This window comes from Moschus berezovskii, chromosome 11 (genome assembly GCF_049115385.1).
Source record: "Moschus berezovskii isolate FMDL1 chromosome 11, NW_MosBer_1.0, whole genome shotgun sequence".
Classification (NCBI taxonomy): Eukaryota; Metazoa; Chordata; class Mammalia; order Artiodactyla; family Moschidae; genus Moschus; species Moschus berezovskii.
In genome coordinates this window covers 47,424,441-47,447,985 of record NC_142470.1, presented here as the reverse complement: position 1 = coordinate 47,447,985, position 23,545 = coordinate 47,424,441, and the positions used below count along the sequence as shown (strand labels likewise).

The 23,545-nt window shown below is 32.9% G+C and overlaps 1 protein-coding gene across 5 annotated transcripts in view; it reads right to left on the bottom strand.

The window, feature by feature from the left end:
- The window catches only part of USP34 (ubiquitin specific peptidase 34), a 227,615-nt gene that overhangs the window by 51,853 nt on the left and 152,217 nt on the right, over window positions 1–23,545 (bottom strand). For all 5 annotated transcript variants that reach the window (XR_016038579.1, XM_055399249.2, XM_055399252.2 and 2 more), the window contains 15 exons: window positions 22,712–22,912; window positions 19,565–19,647; window positions 16,874–16,914; window positions 16,591–16,715; window positions 15,452–15,604; window positions 14,389–14,493; window positions 12,495–12,550; window positions 12,283–12,403; window positions 7,743–7,926; window positions 7,092–7,252; window positions 4,859–4,924; window positions 2,538–2,684; window positions 2,386–2,442; window positions 2,213–2,290; window positions 1,702–1,796 (listed from right to left, as the gene is read on the bottom strand). Coding sequence is in view for 4 of the 5 variants with exons in the window: in XM_055399249.2 (XP_055255224.2) it covers window positions 1,702–1,796; window positions 2,213–2,290; window positions 2,386–2,442; window positions 2,538–2,684; window positions 4,859–4,924; window positions 7,092–7,252; window positions 7,743–7,926; window positions 12,283–12,403; window positions 12,495–12,550; window positions 14,389–14,493; window positions 15,452–15,604; window positions 16,591–16,715; window positions 16,874–16,914; window positions 19,565–19,647; window positions 22,712–22,912 (1,673 nt within the window). In the remaining variant the exon portion in view is untranslated. The remainder of the gene's footprint in view (window positions 1–1,701; window positions 1,797–2,212; window positions 2,291–2,385; window positions 2,443–2,537; window positions 2,685–4,858; window positions 4,925–7,091; window positions 7,253–7,742; window positions 7,927–12,282; window positions 12,404–12,494; window positions 12,551–14,388; window positions 14,494–15,451; window positions 15,605–16,590; window positions 16,716–16,873; window positions 16,915–19,564; window positions 19,648–22,711; window positions 22,913–23,545) is intronic.

Genomic DNA, 23,545 nt, shown 5'->3' with positions numbered 1-23,545 from the left:
ATGGCAACCCACTCCAATACTCGTGCCTGGAAAATCCCATGGACAGAGGAGCCTGGTGGGCTGAAGTCCATGGAGTTGCTAAGAGTCGGGCACAACTGAGCGACTTCACTTTCACTTTTCACTTTCATGCACTGGAGAAGGAAATGGCAACCCACTCCAGTGTTCTTGCCTGGAGAATCCCAGGGATGGGGGAGCCGAGTGGGCTGCCGTCTATGGGGTCACACAGAGTCGGACACGACTGAAGCGACTTAGCAGCAGCAGCAGTGTATCAGTAGAGAGTGGTATTATGGTAGTAGATTTTCAGCAAAGAATGAGTGACTGAGAAAATCAGAGCTTGAAGACAGAACAGAGTATGATCGGTTCAACACTTACTATGTTGTTATAGACATCTAGAAGTATGATAAGAGTACACGAGGACTGAAGAATACCTTTCTTGGGAGATATTTGACAATATTTTTTAAAAACGTAGAATCGAATTAGCCAAATTAAAGGAATGCTTCAATAAGGAAACAGTTATCAAGAACAACAGATTTATTCAATACGCTTATTCCAAACTTATTGAATAAGTAAGAGATTCTATGAGAATGGAGCCTCTCAATTATCTTTCATTGACTTCTAATTATATTACTCCATGGTAATAAACTTTTGCCTGACTCCAGTCTAACTCCTTAACTTCTGGCCTAACCTCTCGTCAGATGAGTTTGTCTTTTACATGTAACTGCCTGCACAGCTATGCTTTGAGTGTACTCATTTATAACTTTTCTCTTTTGCAACCAATTTGACTTCTGGAGACTGAGAAAAGAATATCTTTCTTTTCAAGTGCATATTTATCTGGGAAAAGTCTTCTATTAAGCAATTTGAAAAGAAAGCTTTTCATTCACTGTCTTCAAACATGCTTAGATCTACTTCATGTAGAAAACTGCTTGATTTCAAAGTTCTTTCTAAAGTCTATCTTTCTGTTTCTTACTGCCAAACTTCTAAAATGAATGATCTCTACTTTGTGTCATGTTCTCTGATGACTCTGCTTCTATTGCTACAACCTGACAGAAACATCACTAAACGATCTTTTTGAAAAATTCAATGATTTTATTCGGCTGTTATTTTTTTTCCTCATCTCTGCCGACTATGTCAATTGAATGAATAGCTTCAAATGACAAATACTATGTCAAATGAATGAATCCTCTACTTAAGGCAAGGTGGTCAAATCCCAGATTTCTAGTCCTTAGAAGGTCATTACTATTTCTCTGCCTTTGTTCCTAGTAATGAACTACATAATCTTTCAATCTAATTTCTATTCAGTGTTCAAGGGTAGGATGAAACATCTTTACCAAACTATTCTCTGTCCTAAACCAACCATCTCATGGCTGGCTCCAAAGAAAAAAAATCTCACTTTAGAAGTTCAGAGGAAGTCTTCAGCTCATGAGCAGATTCTTTATCATGTTCCACTGAGTACATGGGAAAGGACTAAGCAATCATACACACCTTGTTTAATATTTGATTAATAAAAAAAATTTTTTAAGTGCTTGAATGTTTACTTGAACAACTGAATGAAAATTTGCTATGTAAGAATGAGCTCCAAGCAGCTGATTATGTAATCACATAATTTTCATAAAAGTGTAACATTAATTTATCCTAAGTTTGTATTTTACTTCTATTTGATGATTTATCAAAATGACAAAAATTAGGTTTCAAAGAGCATACCTTTTTTCAGCTCGTACTTTCTTCCCACAATGAGAACAAGTATACATGTTGTCACCTTCTAAAGTATCTTTAATAGTAACTTCATCAAGAGATTCCTGTTTACACATTTAAGAGTTTCATATTATTATTTGCAACATGCAAAAAACACAAAAAGCATTCATTACAATTTGAACAGAATGCACAGAGGAAAACAAAGTTTTTATTTTTAAAAATGAACTCTTAAATTTAGTAAAAAAAAAAAAAAAATGGGCAAGGTTCTCTGAATCTTACTAAATATTTTTAAAACTCAACTATTTAAGTTCTGATTAGGAAAAATCAGTTCTGTGGTCTACCTTTAATTCTTATTTGAGTAACATCGCAAGAAGAAAATAGATGAAAACATGAAAATTTTCTCTCAAAGTAACAAACAGAAGCCTGCTCTCTCTATATATATATAAATATATATGTGTGTGTGTATACACACAAATAGTTGAAAAATAGGAAAAAATTTTAAAAGATATACATTACTCACATAAATATTCTTCATATCAGCCACCTGGCACCTCACAGTATAAAACTCTTCAGCAGTCTGACTAACATGTTCACAATCCTAGTCAATCAATAGCCAAAAATTGGTAAATTCTCATAATAAGCTAAAACATACATAAAAATTTTCAAAAAGCAAAAAACAGGAAGAATACTTACCAAGGACACAACATTGTTTGTAATTACACCTCCAAACAAACTTTTGACAGTATTTTTCTTAAAAAAAAAAAAAATACAAACAAAAGTCAGTAATTTAGAACTGAGCAAAATCTCTAAAAATTTCAAAGGAACTTGAACATTACAGTACTAACCAGTTCTGGAGACATTTCTTCAATTTTAGTAATCAGATCAGTAAAAAACTCTGTCATATCTTTCTGCTCCCCAGTGTTCAAAGGCTGCTTATCCATGGTGTATGTTTTACAGAAAGGTCTAGGATTATATGCCTTGCATTCACTCTCCTGTGAAAGAAAAGGGTGTGTGTAAGAAGGAGGATTATCAAACAAATAAATGTACCTCTCAAATAACAATAAAAAAAGTATCACAAGGTTCTTGAATAAACAACAATAAAATAGGTAAATAAAATCTTTGCGAATTTACAAAGAATGAACTAAAACACTCTATTTCATTTTTGTTTGAGTCGCACTCTAGTATTCACGGACTTCCCTGGTGACTCAGCAGTAAAGAATCCACCTGCAAAGCGGGACACCTGGATTCAATCCCTAGGTTGGGAAGATCCCCTGGAGGAGGGCATGGCAACCCACTCCAGTATTCTTGCCTGGGAAATCCCATGGACAGAGGAGTCACGAAGAGTCAGACACAACTGAGCGAATAAGCACAGCACACAGCATTTTCAGTTTAATAGTCTTGGTGCCAGAAGATGCTTAAAGTACCATAAGCTAAGAAATTTTCATTTTAAGTCTAGGAATTTCTAGGAAGGAATGTGGGATGCAGATTTGTATTGTGAAGCATAAAATCAAAGCCTTTACAGGGTGAACTTTCCTATCAACTGGACTTTGGTTTAGGAGTGGTTTAAAACTGGAAGAGTCTGATGCTAGGAAGAATTGGGGGTGGGAGGAGATGGGGACGACAGAGAATGAGATGGCTGGATGGCATCACCGACTCGATGGACAGGAGTCTGAGTGAACTCCGGGAGCTGGTGATGGACAGGGAGGCCTCGCGTGCTGTGATTCATGGGGTCACAGAGTCAGACACAACTGAGCGACTGAACTGAACTGAACTGAAAACAGCAGTAATACTCAAAGCCTGCCATCTGTGACTCTTTCTAGTTCAAGAGAATTCTCCCACAGCAGAATAGAAATCAATAAACGTGACTTCAGCAAGCCATTCAACAATTGATGTTTGTCAAGAGGGGGGAAAAAAAAAGGAAGTATTTTCCTCTGGTAGATCCCTATCACAGAACATATGTCTTTGACCAAACAAGATAATTAATCAGCAGAAGTTATCTTTTATTGTCTTATTTTCCTACAGCCCCCAAATTTGCTACCTAAAAGCTGTTTCTGCTTTTTCAAGTTTTCACATCAATAATACATCTCATTAATATTCAAAAGAAATCAATTATGTAACTAATATCTGATGATTATTACTGTGTTACAAAGAATCAACCAGATGTCATGTGCAGCTTTTTACCCCAGGTAATAAATTGTGAAATAATAATTTTAAAAAAACAATAAAAAGCAGTAAAATTGCTTTGTCAGTGCAAATAGCATGTTCCAACTCCGTTAAAAGATTTTAAGTGGAATCAAGGGATAACTAACAAATCTTTTAATTTTGTTTCAAAAATCTCATTTATTGAGTTTTCATTAAGTCTCAGAAGATGAAATACACAGGAATAAATAAAATAAGATCTATTTCCTCAAAATTCTAAAAGATGAGACAAGTAACTTTCAATATAAGTACTCGTGTAACAAAATTATGGTGACAAGGAAATACTCTGGAATTTGGTCGCTCAGGGGACATTTTCTTAAGAAAACCAAGTTAATTCCTGAAGGATGAAAAAGGGAAGAAAATGGAGAAGAGTGCTTAGTGGAGGAGAGCTACAGGCAGCAGGAGCAGCATAAATAAATTCACACGCAAGGAAGCAAAAAGTGATGCACTTCTCTGGCTTACAGTTACTATAGGGTGAGGCTAGACGTGGGCAGTGGTGGGGGGATATAAAAATGGAAGTTGAAGGGAAGGGGATACGTGCCATCCTGGCTGGACCTGAACACCAAAATTAATTTCATAATAAAGAATCACTGAGGAATTTTAACTAGGGGAAGAGTATTTTAAGATTTGCTATTTTTTAACGATTAATTTTATAGTTTTACGGGTAGAAACTAAGAAAGACAAAAATCAGTCAGAAAATCCTAAGACTAAAGGGTAGGGGTGACTTTGTGATGAAAAATGGATCAGATATAAGAAATTCTTCAAAGGATAAATTAACAAAATGCAGATGACTGAAATATATGACAGCTAAAATTCACTATGATAAAGAACATCAGCAACTGACAAAGTCAATTTGAAAAATCAGAGCATATAGTCAGGATAGGCCAATACACTTGAACTCCAATTAAAGTTTTCTTCGGTCAAAGAGTATATCTAACTAGTTTCCATATCTGAGTCTCAAACATACCATTAAATATGTAAACATTTTTTGAAGCTCCAGAAGAGTGGTCTTATGCTTCATATCTTCGGAATACTGTAAATTAAGAAAAAACCTTCCATTACAACATACTGATGTTGATGGCAAATTAGATATTTTAGAAAAGAAAGCATTAACATGTGCTCAACACTGTTTTCATTCTTTTAGCCATATGTAGGAAAAATACATAGTCTGTTTTCTTTAGCAATTTTAGCATTTTAAAAATTGAAGTATTTTGTTCATTATACAAACAAAGCCATCATTATTATGTAAGGAAACTAAATAAAGAAATCTTAAAACTACTTTACTTATCAGTATTTATTTGGTTCAATGTTGATTTACAAGTTGGCAATTTTGCAAGAACAGAAAACATCTTTTCCAGAAACAAATCCACACATTAAAAAATACACTCATCTAGTCATACCTTCATCTTTTTCTAGAACAGCAGATCCTTAACACTGCAGAGTAATTCTGGCCAATTTCTTTGAAAATCCTCTAAATATTCAAGTACATTAACTGAGATTTAGGATTCTGGCTACACTCATTTACTGGAGACCTGGTTCAGAACACTAGCCTTAAAGAAGAGTCCACATTCATGCCAGGCATTTGTTAGATATACTCTATCTCATTAAAATTTTAAAATAACCAATAAAGTAGTTAATATTCTCTTTACAAATTATTACCTGTCATAATTTTGAAGAAGCAGATGAATCTTGAAGACATTATGCTAAGTGAAATAAGTCAGTCACAAAAGGGCTAATATTGCATGATTCCACTTATGAGGTACTGAGAGTAGTCAAATTCACAGAGACAGAAGTAGAAGAGTGGTTGCAAGGGATATGGGTGAAAAAAGAATGGGGAGCAAAGTATTTAATGGGTACAGAGTTTCACTTGGGGTAGGTGAAAAAATTCTGGAGTTTGATGTGTTAATGATTACAGTGTGAATATACCAAATACCACACAACTGTACACTTATAAATGGTTAATAGGATAAACTTTATACTGTGTATATTCAGCCACAATTAAAACACATGCAGTTTTCTTTAATCTTTCCGTGAAAATCTGAAAAGGAAATAATAAAAATGACATTTTCATGTAAATAATCAAGTGCTCATTTGACGAGAGCACGTTCCAAAATCATGTCAAATTTCTATTCTGTAAGAATTCCTTATGTAGAGACAAGTCTAAATTTAGTTTTTATCCAAAATTACCATTTCTGACATTCATTCACAGTTAACACATGTGATTGTTCTTTCTGTTTCTACATACTATTTCCTGACAGTGCTAATGGCTAAAAGGTGATCGTTAACATGAAGAAGATAAACTATAAAGTGTGGTTAAGTCATCTCCTAAAAAGAAAATCATTGAAAACACGCTTCTTTAATAAGTGGTTCTATACAGTTATACAAATGGGGACAACCAAATTTAGTCACAAAACTTTACACATGCCTAATGAAATCAACTTCTAATTACAATCAGTTAGATGATAAAGACATCAATATAACTAAAGCCCCCCCAAAAAAAGAAACCCATCTGAGTATACTGTAAATTTGGAGACTTTGAAGCACACCTTAAACACAGTAAGGATTCACTAAAGATATACAAAGAATTTCAATACTTTGTGGTGGGGGGTGAGGGTGGGGGTGGGAATGCAAAGACATCAAGATGACATGTGTAAGAAAACAAAAACTCAAGCATAAAGAAAGTCTGCCAAAAACTTATAAAAGCAGTCCAGGAGGCAAACTAAAAACAGACCATGGCAAACAAAGAGTGAAAACTACGAAGAACAAATTAACAAAAATAACATAAAGCAGAGCTTACTCAAATAAACTAGGCCACAATCAAATTTACCTTAGAATATTAAAAAATAACAAGTTCAGTGATTCTAATAATAATTTCCTACTTTGTTTTAGGCTTTGCTTATTTTCTATGTAAGTAAAATTTATATTTTTACTGAAAATACCATGTTCATTCAATACACTGAGTGTGTATATTCTACAACTGTATTTTCCTTTGCTAAATAAATTATACTGTGGTGTTTGGAATAATCAGTTGAAATGTTATACAAATTCAAATATGTATGTTAGCTACTAATATCCAATTTTGTCAATTTTAATTAAAATTATTTTCTCAAACAATATTTACTAAACTGAATCAGGATCTGTCAACAAAGTTTTAAAATTCTGTTTTAAAGTTTTAACTTTTAAAGTACAGAAAACTGTACCTTAGCAGTGAAAACAGCCTGTCTTGCCTCAGGTATCATATAAAGTTGCTGAATAGTAGAAGCCAAGTAACAAGTAGCTCCAAGGTTAGTCAGGCCAACAAATCTACACTCAGCACGGACATCTTCATGAGGCCAGTAGTCCCATTTATAAGGTGCGTGAGCTGCTGAAAAAAGGAGGGAGAAAAAGACACCCCCCAAACAAACAATTAAACATAATGTATTCTGCTTTCACTAACAGCCACTACACCTGTTACATTATTTAATTCATACACATATTACTTAGTTTATATTACTCATTTAATCCATATACATATTTAGTTCACGTACATAAAACACTTGGTACATTTTAAACACATAGTAAAACTAACTTATTCCTAAATATTCAAAAGACTGTCAGAACTTGACTTTACTTGGTACTAAATTATTTAACCCAAAAATGACAAAGTATTTCACATATCTGAAAAAGTTCATCACAACTGTTGTTTTAAATTCAAAAACCAATAGTTCCTTTTTAACTTCATACATCCTAGTATCAATAGTTCACAATGTTAAAACGTATGAAGGGTGAATTCTGTCTTTAAATCATGCCCTCCAAAATCTTATTTCCATGAACAAAATTGACAAAGATGAAAGGAAAAGAAGAATGCTTACACTGCATGTGTTGTGCCATAACCCAGTTATGTATTAATCTGTAGTTTTCAACAGATCCCTTTACCATTTCCACTAACAAGTCATAAGCAGCAGCTCTTGAAGAATGTGATTTGCACTTTGGCTGTTGTCTGTCTTTGAGACTAGGCAACAAAAACAGGAGATTGAAGATATCTCTTAAAAATTCCTGGGGGGAAAAAAAGAAAGACCAAGTATATTACCCAAACTTGGAAATTAATGATATCCCAAATATAGTAAGTTCTATATAGTAAACTGGACTATATGACAATCAAAAGTCTACCAAAAGACTGTTTTAAAACTTAAAGGAACATCACATACCATCATCTGAAAGTATTCCCAAGCCTCATTTCTCTTAGAGAAAATAAAATGAGAGAAGGCGCTCAACTTTACTTTTCTCTCCTTCCTAATACCTGATCGTTTAGAGTCCCAACAACAGTATATTGTTTTCCACGCCATTCAGTGATCAAACATTTTAACCTAGGACTCATTACTCCCTATCGTGACTTTCTCTGTATTTACTTAAGTTTCTCCTTATTTCACTCTAATAATTACAGCAGTAGTAGCAACAGTAGCAATTCACTTATAATGTGCACTTACAAGCACCAGATACTATTCAGAGGCCTCAAAGGTTAACAATCTTGCCTCGCGTCAGACCTGGAAGGTGCTATAGTCAGGAATTACAACACCAAGCTCTTAACTTCAAAAACAGTGAAGTTCAAACTGAGGTGTAAGGCTTAACCATGTAAAATACATCCTACAGGTATTTTTCCCTAATCTGCCTGAGAAAGGGTCACTTTTCCCACCTGTTCTTTAATTGGTCCTTTCCTACTATTCCAAAGAAAGTTATCTCCCTCACCCATCTCAAGTAGTACAATGGTGTACTGTTCTAGGGTATAAAACCTCCTGGAGTACTGTGTAGAAAAGAGGTAATATTGTTAAGACTGAGACTGCTATCCTTAGAAAAGGCTGCATTTTAAGGTTGGCTCTTGGCTGTTGTCGGAACACTTGAACGCTGAACAGTTCCCTCCTCTGTTATACAACTTTCCTGAAGCGATAAAAGTGGCCCACTATAGCTATCTGTATTTGGTTTATGCAGAATACTTGCTTTTCATCTGAGTCTGGAATTTCAGTAACTGTGGTCAGTTATGCAGGCATTATGTGCCTACATGACCCAACCCCTGATGAAACCCCTGAACTGCTTGGCTGAAGAAAGCATCCCAGGCAGACAGCACCTCAATGTCACAATCACTGCTGGGCGAATTAAGCACATCCCATGCAACTCCTCTGGGAGGTGACTCTTAGAAGGGCATACCTGGTTTCCACCACATCTGGCCCCAAACTTTTTCTTTGCTGAATAGAAGTTTTGTCATGAATACAATTACATGCTGAGTCCTTTGAGTCCTTCCAGTGAATCACCAAATTCACTGGGAAATTCAAATTCACAATCTGGGAGTGGTCTTGGGACTCTCTGACACAGGTACCAAATAAAGGACAATTTAGAATATTTTCCCATTAATGATCTCACCTCCTCCATCTCACTGTTGTCAAAGAGAGTACAGTGCAAAGTTCCTGACTTGGCAAAGAAAAGTAAGTTTGGCTAAGAAATATAGAAGGTGAACAGAGGCTTATTTTATATAGCTGATAAACTGACAATAAGGTTCAGTTCAGTTCATGTCTCATCTATTCTATAAATGAGAAGAAGACTGTCTTGGAGACACAGAGTAGCATGATCACATGAACTGGAAAATATAAGTCACTCACTCAAACAGAAATAGAATTGGCTAGTAACTAGTTTAACAATGTACTATCTTTGATAGTTTAAATATAGAAACTAAAAAAGCTAAATATCCATAGCTTCAAAGTTTTGACAAAATATACTTAAGGCCTATGATAAAAGTATTTTAATTAAAATATTAGGGTTGGAAAAACCATGCTGAAATGAACAATACTTTCATTTTCCTCACTCTGAGTTTACCAGGAAAGCAGGTGACCTTAAGTCAAAGAGTAACATATATATTAACAGCTGTTAGTAGCTCAGTCATGTCCGACTCTTTGTGACCCCATGGACTGTAGCCCATTAGGCTTCTCAGTCCATGGAATTCTCCAGGCAAGAATACTGGAGTAGGCTGTCATTTCCCTCTCCAGGGATCTTCCCAACTCAGGGATCATACCTGTATCTCCTGCATCGCAAGCAAATTCTTTACCATCTAAAGTCACCAGGGAAGCCCATATTAACAGTAGGAATGGAAGGAGTTTTAACAATGCTATTTAATTCTTTGGATTTCTTCTGAATTATGTGTCAAAGATTATACTCTTTTTGACCTATCTAGATAAAAATTTATAAAGTACCATTATAATAGTACAGCCATTCCGGTATACTTCACAAAAAGAAGAACCTCAAAAATTATAAAATACCATTATAACGGTACAGCCATTTTGGTACACTTCAAAGAAGAACCTCAAAAATTGTAATGTACCATTATAACAGTACAGCCATTTCAGTACACTTCACAGAAAGAAGAACCTCAAACAGATACCTGAAAGAATAGGTGTGAGTGTGATGTTTGACATGTAATTTAGAAGAAATTCAAAGAGTTAAATAACATTGTTAAAACTCCTTCCATTCCTACTGTAAACAACATGTAAACAAGGTTTCTCACAATTTATATTTCTAGAAAAATAAAGTAGAAAGAGAAAATCTACAAACAATAAGTTAAGGTGGCCTGCAACAAATTCATATACACAAATCCTTACTCTACATAAACTGCTAATTAGAAAAAATTGAAGAAAAGAGTCCATTTACGATACCTAAGAAAGAAAACTCCTAAGAAGAATCTTAAATAAAAATTCCTAAAATTCAAATTCTAAATGACAACATTAAATTGGATAACACAAAAAGACTGACCTTCATAAATAAGAAAAATACTGCTCTTGTACAGGCAATTTAATATAATTTTAGTATTTTCTATATCAAGCTATAAATTTAACACAACCCCAATTTGAAAAGTATCAGAATTTTAATTTTTGAAAGAATGAAACACACTGATTCTAAAGTTCACTGTGGAAAAATAAACCAAGACAATTCTGAAAAGGACTAATAATGAAGATGGACAATCACCATAAGACATAAACTGAAACCTGTAACTCTACTTAATTAGAACACAATACTGGAGAATGAACAGATTCATCAATTGAAACAGAAAGACCAGAAAGATCCCCAAATATACATGGCATTTTCCTTCATACAAAAATTCTACAAATTATCAAGAAATGGACCACATTCATATATACATTAAAGGAAAATGAGCATAGGATTTGAGCAACTCAGAGAAAAAACAATACAAGTAAATGGTTTTCAAACACATGAAAACAAGTATGAATATACAATGGGCAAATATGTTCACTGTAGTTTTTCTTTTAAATATAGACAACATCAATGTCAATAAAAATTAAATAATTTCTCTTTTGATGTACTTAAGTTTTTAATGTATTTTCTCTCTTTTTTTGGATTCATTTTAAATGATGAACACAAATCACAGAATCGTATTTACATAATATATACCTTTGTATTTAATACAGCCACAGAAAATCCTGGAAGGCCATTACCAAAACATCACTTGAAATTAAAAAATATAAGAATTTTACCTTTATCAGCAGTACCTAAAAATTCCTTTTTCTTTAAAATGATGTTTTGCTTTATAATCATACGTTATCAGGAAGATCAATTAATACATTTACACTTTGGAATAAAAATTACATATTGCTTTAAATATAACATAAGACTTCCACCAAGCAAGACTATAAATAAGTTATTCCCAGTGAGAATAATAGAAAAATTTTAAAAGATCCAGGAGAAAACCCACAAAACAGGGCTTTGTGCAATAGGGGTAGTAGCACAGATTTAAGACAGATAAGACTATCACTTTATCTTAAGAATCCCTTAGCCCATGCTCATGGGGGACAGACAATCTTCCATTCTGTTGGTTATTCCTGTTTCCTAAGATGATCAGTAACCTCAGGAAAGCAATCCTCCAAACCATAACTTACTTTCCTTAATGAAAGCACCGACAAAAGTGCCAGTGACAATAAATAACACAATCTCAAGAGAAATTAGACATGTGTTGGTTGGTATAGAGTTATTAGGTGTTATCAAACAGTCAATTATAGAATTTGTGTCAAATGGGCCTTTAAGGTATGAATCAGTAAGTATTCTACAATGACTATATTAATCCCATGTGCTATAGGTTCAAAAGAGTCAATTCTATAAAAATCTATTAAGTACAGACTGCCTCTTCATATTCAGTCACTGTAATTAAAACTTGTTCTGCATTCTAAAAACAAGGCTAAGATTTATATATCTAGGATTCATCTTATTCAAAGTTCACTGTTCCTACCAGTAATAAAGTTCTGATAAACTTTATATTTGTATGTTTAAGAAGATTTAACATATCCACATAAAAGGAAACAATATTAAAAAGCGTAGTCTTATTTCATATAAATACTTGGATGTGTTATTACCAACCTGTCCTTCCCTCGAAAATTTAAAGGGTGGTTTGTGTTTAATAACGCTTGTCGCAAGCCTTAGGAGTCCTGTAAGTCCATCATCTTCTATATTACCATCTTGATGATCGAGGATCTCTCTGCTACAAAAAATACAAGCAAAACAAGATAGGTCATGCAATTACGTCCTTTATCTTTATGCAACAAAACTGCCAATTTCACATCAAATTTTACCTTCGAATACAGTCGGCCAAATGCCGTGCCAAAGCATCCAGGTCAAGCAGTGTTGTCTTAATACAAAAAGAAAATACAAAATTCAAATACAGATTTTTACATTTAGCATTTCAGTAATTATTAAAACAAAACAAAAAAATCCTTTACTTTTAAGTAACGAGAATACTTCAAATTCATTAACATGCCAATTAAATTATAAATAATATATAACTACTCTTTACTTATACGTAATATCAATAAAATTATAGTTGTAAATACATCATTAATAGTCCTTCAAAAAAAATCAGTGATATGTTGGCAATAAATTATGACAGCCATAGTACTTTAATGAGAAAACACTAGGTTTGATTTATTTTTTAACAATTTTACTGAGATGTAAATTCGCATACAATTCACCAAGGTTTGCTTCTAATAGCACCTTTTGAAATAAATGTACAGTTCACTTCAGAAATCTTTATTCTCATTATAACTGAGCAACAAAATTATAACAGATTTCATAAAGCAGAATCTAATTTAAGAGGATTCACAGGAATTCTCTGGTAATACAGTGGTTAGGACTCCATGCTTTCAGTGCAGAGGGTGTGAGTTCAGTCCCTGATTGGGGCCATAAAATCTTGAAAGTCATGTGGCATGGCCATAAACAAAAAAGAAGGAGATAATCCTCAAAGAAACTCAGATCACCAAGAAGGAAAATTACTTTGACTACCAAGCAAGAAATACCAGATTCCTACTTTAAATGGGCGACCATAGGTTTAAAAAATATATATTCCATGTCTATCTGGCATTAGTATTTTATGGATAAAGTCAAATACATTAAAATATGTTCTAGGGGGAGGAAGACCTGGAAGTGGTCATCAAAAGAAGTAAGATACGTAAATACGAGGGATGTAATGTTCAACATGATAAATATCATTAACGTTGCTATGTTATATTAAGTTGTTGAAAGAGTAAAGTGCTCATTACAAGGAAATAAAATCTCTTTCCATTTCTTTAATTTTATATCAGTATGAGATGATAACCTTCAACTATACTTATTGTGGTAATCATTTCATGATGTATATAAGTCATTATGCTGTATACTTTAAACTTCCACAGTGCTGTATGCCAATTATAACTCAGTAAAACTGGAAGAAAAAATTATAACAGGCTCAATACTGATTTTTAAATTTCTCAAATGTAAGAATTCAGATGTAAACTGTTGCTTAAAAGTAGAAAGCTCAAACGCTAAAAGATTTTTAAAATATATAGTATATATATTGGACTTTGATTGAAATACATGAAAATAATTGACAGAAAACGTTTCCTATTTATTTAAGTGTAAATTTTTCAAGTGCTTCTCACTTTTCTAAGCAATCAATTAGATTTATTTTAGCCTACTACATTTATAAAAAGAAAAAATAATTTTTTATGTGGCCAAGCTTTTCTTCGAAATGGACTTGTTTTAAATGCCTTTGTTTAGACAGGAGTATCACTGTAGTCTCACATAACAAAATTAGAAGATCAGAAAAGTGATAGTGCTCTTTAGCTTAAAGTGATTTCTATTAACTTCAACTTTATTTTATATATTCAAAATCCACTTATTATTACAGAAATCTGTATATTTAAGGTCTAAACTGCACACTCCCAAATAAGATTGTATACCCACAGATCTTATTCCAAAGACATAGGAAACTACTGATAAATAGCAAGTAAAGACATTTCAATTAAGGTCAAAATAAAATGAAGGAATGAGAGCAAAACACAAAGGTACAAATGAAGTAGAAAAACTATGACATTTTCAACTCATTACAGACTGATAAAAATGCCCTTAATGATAAGGACTTATAAATTCACGAAGATACATGTACATAATTCATCTCTATTAACAAGTTAATGTAAAATTTTCTGAACATACCTGACTAGCATCCTTTATATGTATGTTGTCAACTAATTTGCACAACAACCAAAAATATTCTTTACATCCAGGTTTTAACATTGGTTCTTCTTCATAATCATCTATCTATTAAAAAAAATTTAAACTTTGTGAAAATAGTTTAAAAGGGGAAAATGAACTTAAAATTATATTTTAAAAACTATTAGAGTTTATAAAAAAAAAATTAAATCCCTGCAAACTAAACAGTATTCAAAATTTAACCAAAAAATTCTGAAGAAGACACTCCTGGTTTCTTTAAAATTAAAACTACTATGTGCATAAGTGAATGATGAGAAGTTTGAGGAAAACACTACTCTCATTACTTATAAACTACTTGGAAAAGATATGAATAATGTATAAGACGAAATAATGTAGTGTCAACTAAAAATTCAATGACAATGTGAAAACACAAGAAACCTACAGAAAATGAATATATATAAATCTACCCACATGTAATGGTCTATTATAGTTTTCAAATCTGAAAAATAAAGAACATTACATTTCTTACACAGTTGATGACAGACACTAAATATGGAGGAGAAAAATCCTACAATGCATCATATTTCTAGAGATTAGTACAATATACTTATTAATGGGCCCTGAATTTATTATGTGGGAGAAGGGGTTTACAAGGCTAGTACACACACGGGAACAATGAATAAAGTTGAAAATTCTAAGTATCACAAAGATAAAAACAACTGTGATTGACTAAGGATAGCGCTACAATTATGATGTTTCTGTCATTCAACTTATCAACACAAGGCTCAAAACCTAGAAGGACAAATGTTATTTCCAAAACAGAATACCCATGAGAAATCCCACAGAGCTGAAACCAAAGCACACAGAATCTATCCTTAAAGTGTAACATGGACACAATATGTCACAATGCTGTTACTTTAAGAACTATGTAACTACCATCCTCCTGGTGAAAACTATAAATAGCAAACAGGTATTCAAAATTACTTGCAAGAATAATATAATGATAAACGTGGGGCAAATGAAAATGCAGAAATAGAAACTGCTGTTGAACACAGTAAAATCTTACCCTGATAGGTTTGAGTGCCTGAGCATCTGGAAGGAACTTCAACAATGTTGAGGCAGCCAGTAGCAGAAAAGAGCGATTGATTGAGTCTCCTCCATCCAGCCCTGATAGAGATAACTTATAAAGACCATTGCAAGACTCATGACGGACTGCAGTCTAAATGAAAAAGCAAGTTCCAAAGATAATCTGAGTCAGTGTTAAGAAATTAATCTTAAAGTTGATACGTTGCCAGAAATGTTAGATGGCTTCTTTAATAACATATTTTAAAACACAATGTCCTGATCACATACTCAGGCATGTAAATAATACACGATCAAATGAAGTACCCCAAAGTATACACAGTAATATGTAAAAACATTTTGGAAATTCCGAAATATGGCCATTAAAAAAAAAACAAATAAATACAAGAATAGACAAATACAAACAGGATTGAGAAGAGAATATTCATAATAAATTTACATGATTAAGTTACAAGAAAAATATTTTCAGAACTAGAAGCAACTTAGAAAGTATCTAAACCAAAGTATTTTACAGATTTTAGAATCTTGTTCAAATGTTAGAATAGTTACCTGGGACAGAGCCAGAACAAGAACACATATGCATTCGATACAAAGCTAATCATTCTAGAAAACGTTCTCTAAAAGAGATGTGAATATCATGGCTAAGTGTACTAGTAAGCGTTTCTACTATTTCATTTAGGATATGGTGTGAGTAACATCAAGATACCATTGGTGAAAATTAACTTCAGTGTCAACAATGAAATCAAAAGGATATTTATATAACTTGTTGATCTCTCTTGCATCTAAGGATACACTCAACTAGATAAAGCAAAATAAATTTCTCGAAAATATGAATTACAAAAATAAAGGCTCAAATCTTTCTAAACCCTCAGAAAACAAAAAAACCCAAAAGAACCACTCTGTAAACAAATACTGCAGAAAAAGAAAAATATGAATGCTACATAGTAACATTCACATTTAAGTGTACATAGTTCAAAATACTCTAGATCTTAAAGGATTAATAAGTACTTTCCAGGAGATATTTATGGAATCACATTCATTTGTTTCCATTAGCTCTTTCTATTATCAATGCTAATATGAAAAAATATGAAGAGTAGTACTAATCTTCAATCTTTAGCTTACCTCAGGAATAAGGAGAGTCAATTTCTTTAGCCAATCTTGTAAATGATCACTATCAGCAAGGCTAGATTTCACTAAAGAACAGCAATGAGCCCAACTCACCAAGAGCCACATAGAATAATGTGAAACTAAAGAAAAATTGGAAAAAAGTTACTATAAAAATTATTATAAAGGCTTGTACAATAAAGAAAACAAAATGTTCGTTATTAAAGAAAGGTATTATACGTAAATGTTTCCAGCCATCCAAATCTTTATCTATTAAAAATCAACTTTGTGGAACCCTTACCTTCATGTCTAGACCTGTGATCAGACTGAGCTTTCAAAACTCTGTAAAGTAAAAACATACCACCAGGAATAATTAAATTCAGCAATGAATTAAAAAATAACTACTAACTTTCCCAAAAGATTATAGATTTTTATGAAAGATACTAATTTATTTTTCCATGGTCTTCATTTTTTGTTTAAAGAATCACTGGCAAAATCTTATTATAACAAACACTAAATGACTTCATATTTAATAAATGAAATCTGAGTGAATCCCATATTGACCTAAGTGCACTCTCACAGTGCCTAAAAATTTGGTTCCTGAAGTGATATGGATTACAAAGAGAAAGGTTATAATGGTTCAGAATCTAAATATAAGACTCCTAAAAGGAAAAATAATCATATACTGGCATAAAATGCCCTTTTTTTTCTGTATGGGTAAATTCAATTTTAATCAGGAATAGTTAAAAGTAAATTATTCAAAAGTAGAGAAAAATAACTAATTTAATTCTATATTGCTTCAGTTCTGTTTTTTTCCCCATGATAGTTTTAGTAACTTCAGTGGAAAATGTATTACCTCAATTTAAAGAAAACTAAAGAGTAAAAATTTTCAATTTAATAACACCATTACACAGGAATTTAGTATTCACCTTACAAATAAATTGCTTTTTTTTTTTTCCTTAAGAAAGCAGAGATCTCTAGATACCTACTTTGTTATAATTAAATTGCTATAATTAAAGAACGCCTCTGAAAATTTCAAAATCTATATAACTGATTTAAAGTAAAAGGTACTGAAATGTTAAAACTTGTAAATCAAGATCTGGTCATATTTCATGTTTAACTTTTATCATATTGGCTTTATATATTTAACTTTACCAAAAGCAACCTACCCATGTACCTTTTAAATCTGTGGCATTTGAAGATTTTTGGTAACAGATAAAAAGTTTTTTCTAACTACCTTAATTGATATAAACCTCCCAGCACCATATAAACTGAAGGTGGAAGTATACAGAATGTATGTTAGAGGACAGGGAGAAAAAGCTAGTATTTTTAACCGGAGGAGAGTAACTGGTAGTTTGGTACAAAAAATCTATTTTTCGCAAGGTCAAGTTACCGCACTTTCTTTGTTTCCCCACATTATCCATTCATAAGTTTTGTAACTAATAGGTGAAGTGCCTGGCGCTAATAATGGTGAGCAAAATCAGATAAAGTACATACAAAACTATACGATCCAGTGGGGTAAAGCAAGTATTAATCAAGTAATGCAAATTCAACAGAGACAAGACACTAAAGAAAGACAAACTAAAAAGGAAATAATCATGCTACTTATATTCAACCATTACTTATGAAGGTGACTTTTAAAAGCATCTAGAAACAGACAACTAGCTATTAGCCATAAATAAGCACTTTGAAACATGTTTACATTAACTTTGTAAATCATCTGAGTAACAATGGCAAGCTTAAGCCCAACAAAACACCTAGAGAAAACAATACTTGAAAATATTTCTACATACTTTAACATAATTTATGTGATTATTTAAGGTATACAGAGTCAGGTTTTTATGTATTAGCAAATATATTTAATTTATACACTATTAAAATTTTGTACATTATTTTTTAAAAAATCGCCAATATAGCCCAAATAAATTGGATCATATGACATGTTTAAACTATATTCTTAAATAAATATTTCCAGCCATGAGTATCCATATTTCACTGGTTCCACGCCAACAACTAGGGCTTCCTAAACACTGATTCCAGAACTAAGACATATAAGCAAAGTGAACAGTAATAGTAATGAATTATATTGCATAACAAAATTCAAATTGATACTAAAGGAAGAGAAAGCTCTTCCTCACGGTAGAATGTCAACTAGTAAACATAAAATGAATGGCTAAGAGTTAGAAAATCACTAGCTTGCAAACACTGTACTGATACCTAATTCAGGCAAGAATCATCATCACTGTAATCCATAGGTTAGTTTTAATTAGAAAAATCAGAAACTTCACTGTAGAGAAATCTGGATGAAACCAGACTGACTGATCAAAATCACTAATAGTAAGACAAACTGCTTTCACTGGGATGTATTGGGAAAGATATGTTACTTATGGAGTATTCCTGCTAAAATGTATAGTCTGAATTTAATTGTAAGGAACAATCAGGAAAACCTAAACTGAAAGGTGTTATAAAAGAACTGGACTGGGATGCTCAAAAATGTCTGTTCCCTGAAAGAAAGGATAAGAAATATCCCCTATTAAAGGAAATGGAAGAAATATGACTATTAAACACAGTATGTGATCCTGGATGAGGAAAAAAATTGCCATAAAGAATTTTAATGGGGCAATTTGAGTATGGATAACATGTCAGATAATATTATATCAATGTTGAATTTGAGTATTTCACTATAGTCGTCAGGAAACTGTCCTTGGTCTTAGGAAACACATCAAACTATTTATGGGTAAGTGACCATAATGTCTGAACTCTTAGAGAATTTAGGACAACATGTAAAGAAACGTGTGCACACGGTCACCCGCAGAAAATGCTACAAAAACTTGCAAAACATTGGTAACAATATGCAAGCCTAAATGAATGATATGAAAGTTCACTAAAATATCCTAACCATTTATCTGTTAGATTTCAAGTTTTTCCAAATTTAAATGTTTAAACACTGTATTCTTACTATACATACATACATAATGTAAAAACATCATACCTAGGAGCCAGATTATCATATGTATAAGCAACAGACATAAGTCGCTGAATCAAACTGGTTCCTTGGACAAGAACAAGAAATACCTTTAAAATAAAAACATTAAAAAAAAATCTGTAAATACACTAAAGCACAAAATTGCATTTTAAACAGACTTCATTTTACTTTGATTTTGATTTATAAAAATATAAGGAATACTCTAAAAATGGTTATTGGAAAATACTACAAAAGTATTAAATACTAGAAAAACAGATTTTCATAAACGTAAGAATAGCAACTTTAAAAAGAAAATAATACAAATTTAGAAAATACACAGGCAAATCCTCTCTATTTGGTCCACAGATTATCTATCTGGTCCACAGATTATCTGCATGTCACCCAACAGATCAAGAAAAATTATAAATTATACATGCCAGTGATTTTGGGGGACAGTAGATGAAGTAACATTCTTCACTTGTGAAATAAATACTAGTTAACCAAGATTGGAATCCAGATTAAAAATCCTGAGGTTCAACATTAGTTTACTTATTTTCAAGCTGTATGACTCTAATACTGAATTTCTCAGTTCTGAATCTATATAATAGAAAAAACATTTGCTAACTTAATAAAGAATTATTAAATTCCTTCTGCAGGCCCAAACTCATTCTGGGCACTAAACTCTATAAAAGCACTGTTCCTATCCTGGGGAAGTTAGTCTAATGCATAAAAAGCATTGCAGGAGCTTCCCTGGTGGCTCAGTGGCGAAGAGTTTGCCCGCCAATAAGGAGACACAGGCTCGATCCCTGATCTGGGAGGGTCACACATTGAGCCCACATTCTAGAGCCTAGGAGCTGCGACTACTGAGTCCATATGCCACAATTACTGAAGCCTGCATGCCCTACAGCCTGTGCTGCACAAGGGAAGCAATGGCAAAGACACGCCTGCACACTGCAACTGAAGAGAAGCTCCTGATCGCTGCAACTACAGAAAAGCCCTTGCAGCAACAAAGACTCAGACCAAACAAAAATACAGTATTAAAAAAAAAAAGCACTAAAACACAAATATATGTATGCAATGTGCCAAATGATCAATAGAAGAGAGCAGCAACTAAGGCTGTCCCTGACAAAATAAGGAGAGCTTTAAGAAAAAATATATTTAAGTTTGGAGGCGAATGGATACATGTATATGTATAGTTGAGTCCCTTTCTGGTTCGCCTGACTCTATCACAATATTGTTGATTGGCTTTATCCCAATACAAAATAAAAAGTTAAAAAGGAAAAAAGACAAGCTATACTTAGGCGGGAATTTAAAAGTTAAATTTGGAATCTGAAACATCCAAAAGGCTACTGAAGGAGAATAAAAGAAATATTGCATGACAATAAATTAGTAAAAGAATTACTGTTTCTTTCTTAATATTAGATGACTTTGTCTCGAGAAAAAGGGTAACAAAAATTTCCCCTCAAATAGCTTAGATTTACATACTGTGCTCTATTATGATAAACAAAGGAAAAAATATATCACATGCTCTTTTCCTAAACTAAAACTATAATATTGGCGTATGCATAGAAAAAAATATGCACATAAAAAGAGAACCCATGGTAACGACCTGTGACTCTGGGGAAGGTTCATTTGTATATTCTTTTTTGCCACACCACAGCTTGCAGGATCTTAGCTCCCTGACCAAGGACAGAACCTGAGCCCTCAGCAGTGCAAGTGCAGAGTCCTAATCACTGAGTCATTAGGGAATTTCCTCAATTGTACATTTTAAATATTTTTAGTAATTATGTACTTGAACAAATTTTTTTAAGCCAATTATTTAAAAATCCCATATATGAGTATATGTATTTTATTTGTCTATCAGTAACAACTCATTGCTCTGAAGTTTCTTGAACAGGTATGAGGTAAGCTGCTGTCCTCAAAATTACAAAATAAGGAACAGACTGAGTAAAAACTTATCTTCAACCTTCCCCAGTTCAGTTCACTGACAGAAATAGTGTAAGGGCAAATATCTGATTGTATGAACAACAGAATCCACAGTCAAAAAGACTTAATTTTACTGCTGGATGTGCTGGTTATCATTCCACTTTTGTTCAGCTCCAAACCCATCATACTGTGAACTTGCTCTGCCTTTATAATGGCTGGTAAATTTCTCCTCTGCCAGCTGGCTTTCTTTTAAGTTTGTCAACCTGGGATACTCGAGAGATACCTTACATGTTTTTTCTTTTTTGTTTTGGGTTTTTTTTGTTTTGGTTGTGCCACAAAAAAATCATAGTTTCTCACCAAGGATCAAACCTGGGCCCCAGATGGTGAAGGCATGAAGTTCTAACCACTGAACCATCAGGGAATTCTTCTTGCTTTTTCTGTTAACACTGTTCCAGAAGTATTTTAACCAGATGAGGAAACTGATTTCAGAATCAGTAACAGAATGAGTTCTTCAGAGGCCTAAACTCTAGTTCAGCAAGACCCCATCTATAAGTTTCTCACTTCTGGTAGCTATAATCTTTCACATATATTCCTCAAAAATATGTGAAATTGCCTGCATTACCTTAAAATTCCCTTTTTTAATTTATAGCCCTCCAAAACATGGGATTCTCTGGTGGCTCAGTGGAAAAGAATCCACCTGCCAATGCAGAAGTCATGGGTTCAATTCCTGGGTCGGGAAGATACCCTGGAGAAGGAAATGGAAACCCACTCAAGTATTCTTGTCTGGGAAAAATCCCAGATGGGGCTACAGTCCATGGAGTCACAAAAGAATCGGACACGACTTAGCAACTAAACATATGAAACTCCCAAACATATGAATTAAAATTAGTTCTCAATTTTAAATCTACTCTGTTGGCATACCTAGTGTAGTTTGTTTTCTGAATGGATCCTCTATTCAGCATAAAAATTACTGAGACCAACTAATGAACTCAACTCGACAGTTAAATAACATTAAAAATGGCATAAAATTCACTCTGCAGTTTGGTGATGAACTGAAAAGTTTTACTCCGTTGTAACTGCTACTGCTTTAAAATGAAGGTATAACTTCTGCTGTGAGGTCATACTGTGGTGATCTAGGATAGCATTTCATAGATATCAGTGTTCTTCACTTTGTAAAAACAAAAATAAACAAATTCTCTTAAAAGACAAGTGTATTACCACAGTTTAATGGTAATGTTTCTACTTTACCTCTGTTAATCTTGGTATATGAAGACCCTTAGCATGATCACCAGCAGCCTTTCTTGACTTGCCAGGCCATGTTCTTTTCCTATGGCTTTCTGCTATACCAGACCAGGCAAAGACATCATGATAAGCTAAATCCAAATCGGATGGATCTACTGCAAACTGGCATATTAACTTCAGCAAACAAGCAAGACAGTCAAGCTGCCACTGTGGATAAGAAGAAAATGTTATTTACCTAATTTCCATTAATTTCACATGGCCACTATACAAACTCAAATTAAAGACTAGAAAATGAAAATAATTATAGCTAATACTTAATCCATGAGGTAATAAAATTTTTCCTGTTCATGTATTACAGTTAATAACAACCCAATCTTACAAAAATAGACACCAGATAACTAGAATGTGTATTTGATGAAATGAAAATGATACTTGTATTTCTATCATGAAATAATCATACAAATGTATATAACAATATATAAAACTGCTTGGAATGAACTGAAATATTAAAACTATTAAAATACTTTTCCTACAGAATTAGCATTAAGGGTGAAAATATTAGAAGCTGTCTCTCCACATTAAGTGGAATATACTCTAATATTTGGAAGTGAAAAATATTCTCAATAATTCGATAACTTTTCAATTGAAAATCTGCATTTTACAAATGTACATGTAAAATAAAACAAGTATTTCATCAATAAAATACTGCTTAGTATGGAAAGTAAAATTCCTATTTGATTAAAAGCTCTACATTAAAATTTTTTAAATAAAGTAATTCTTTCAAATAAATAAGAAAATCATCTATGTATGAGAGTTTTCTCGTCAATGGTCCTTGTTCCC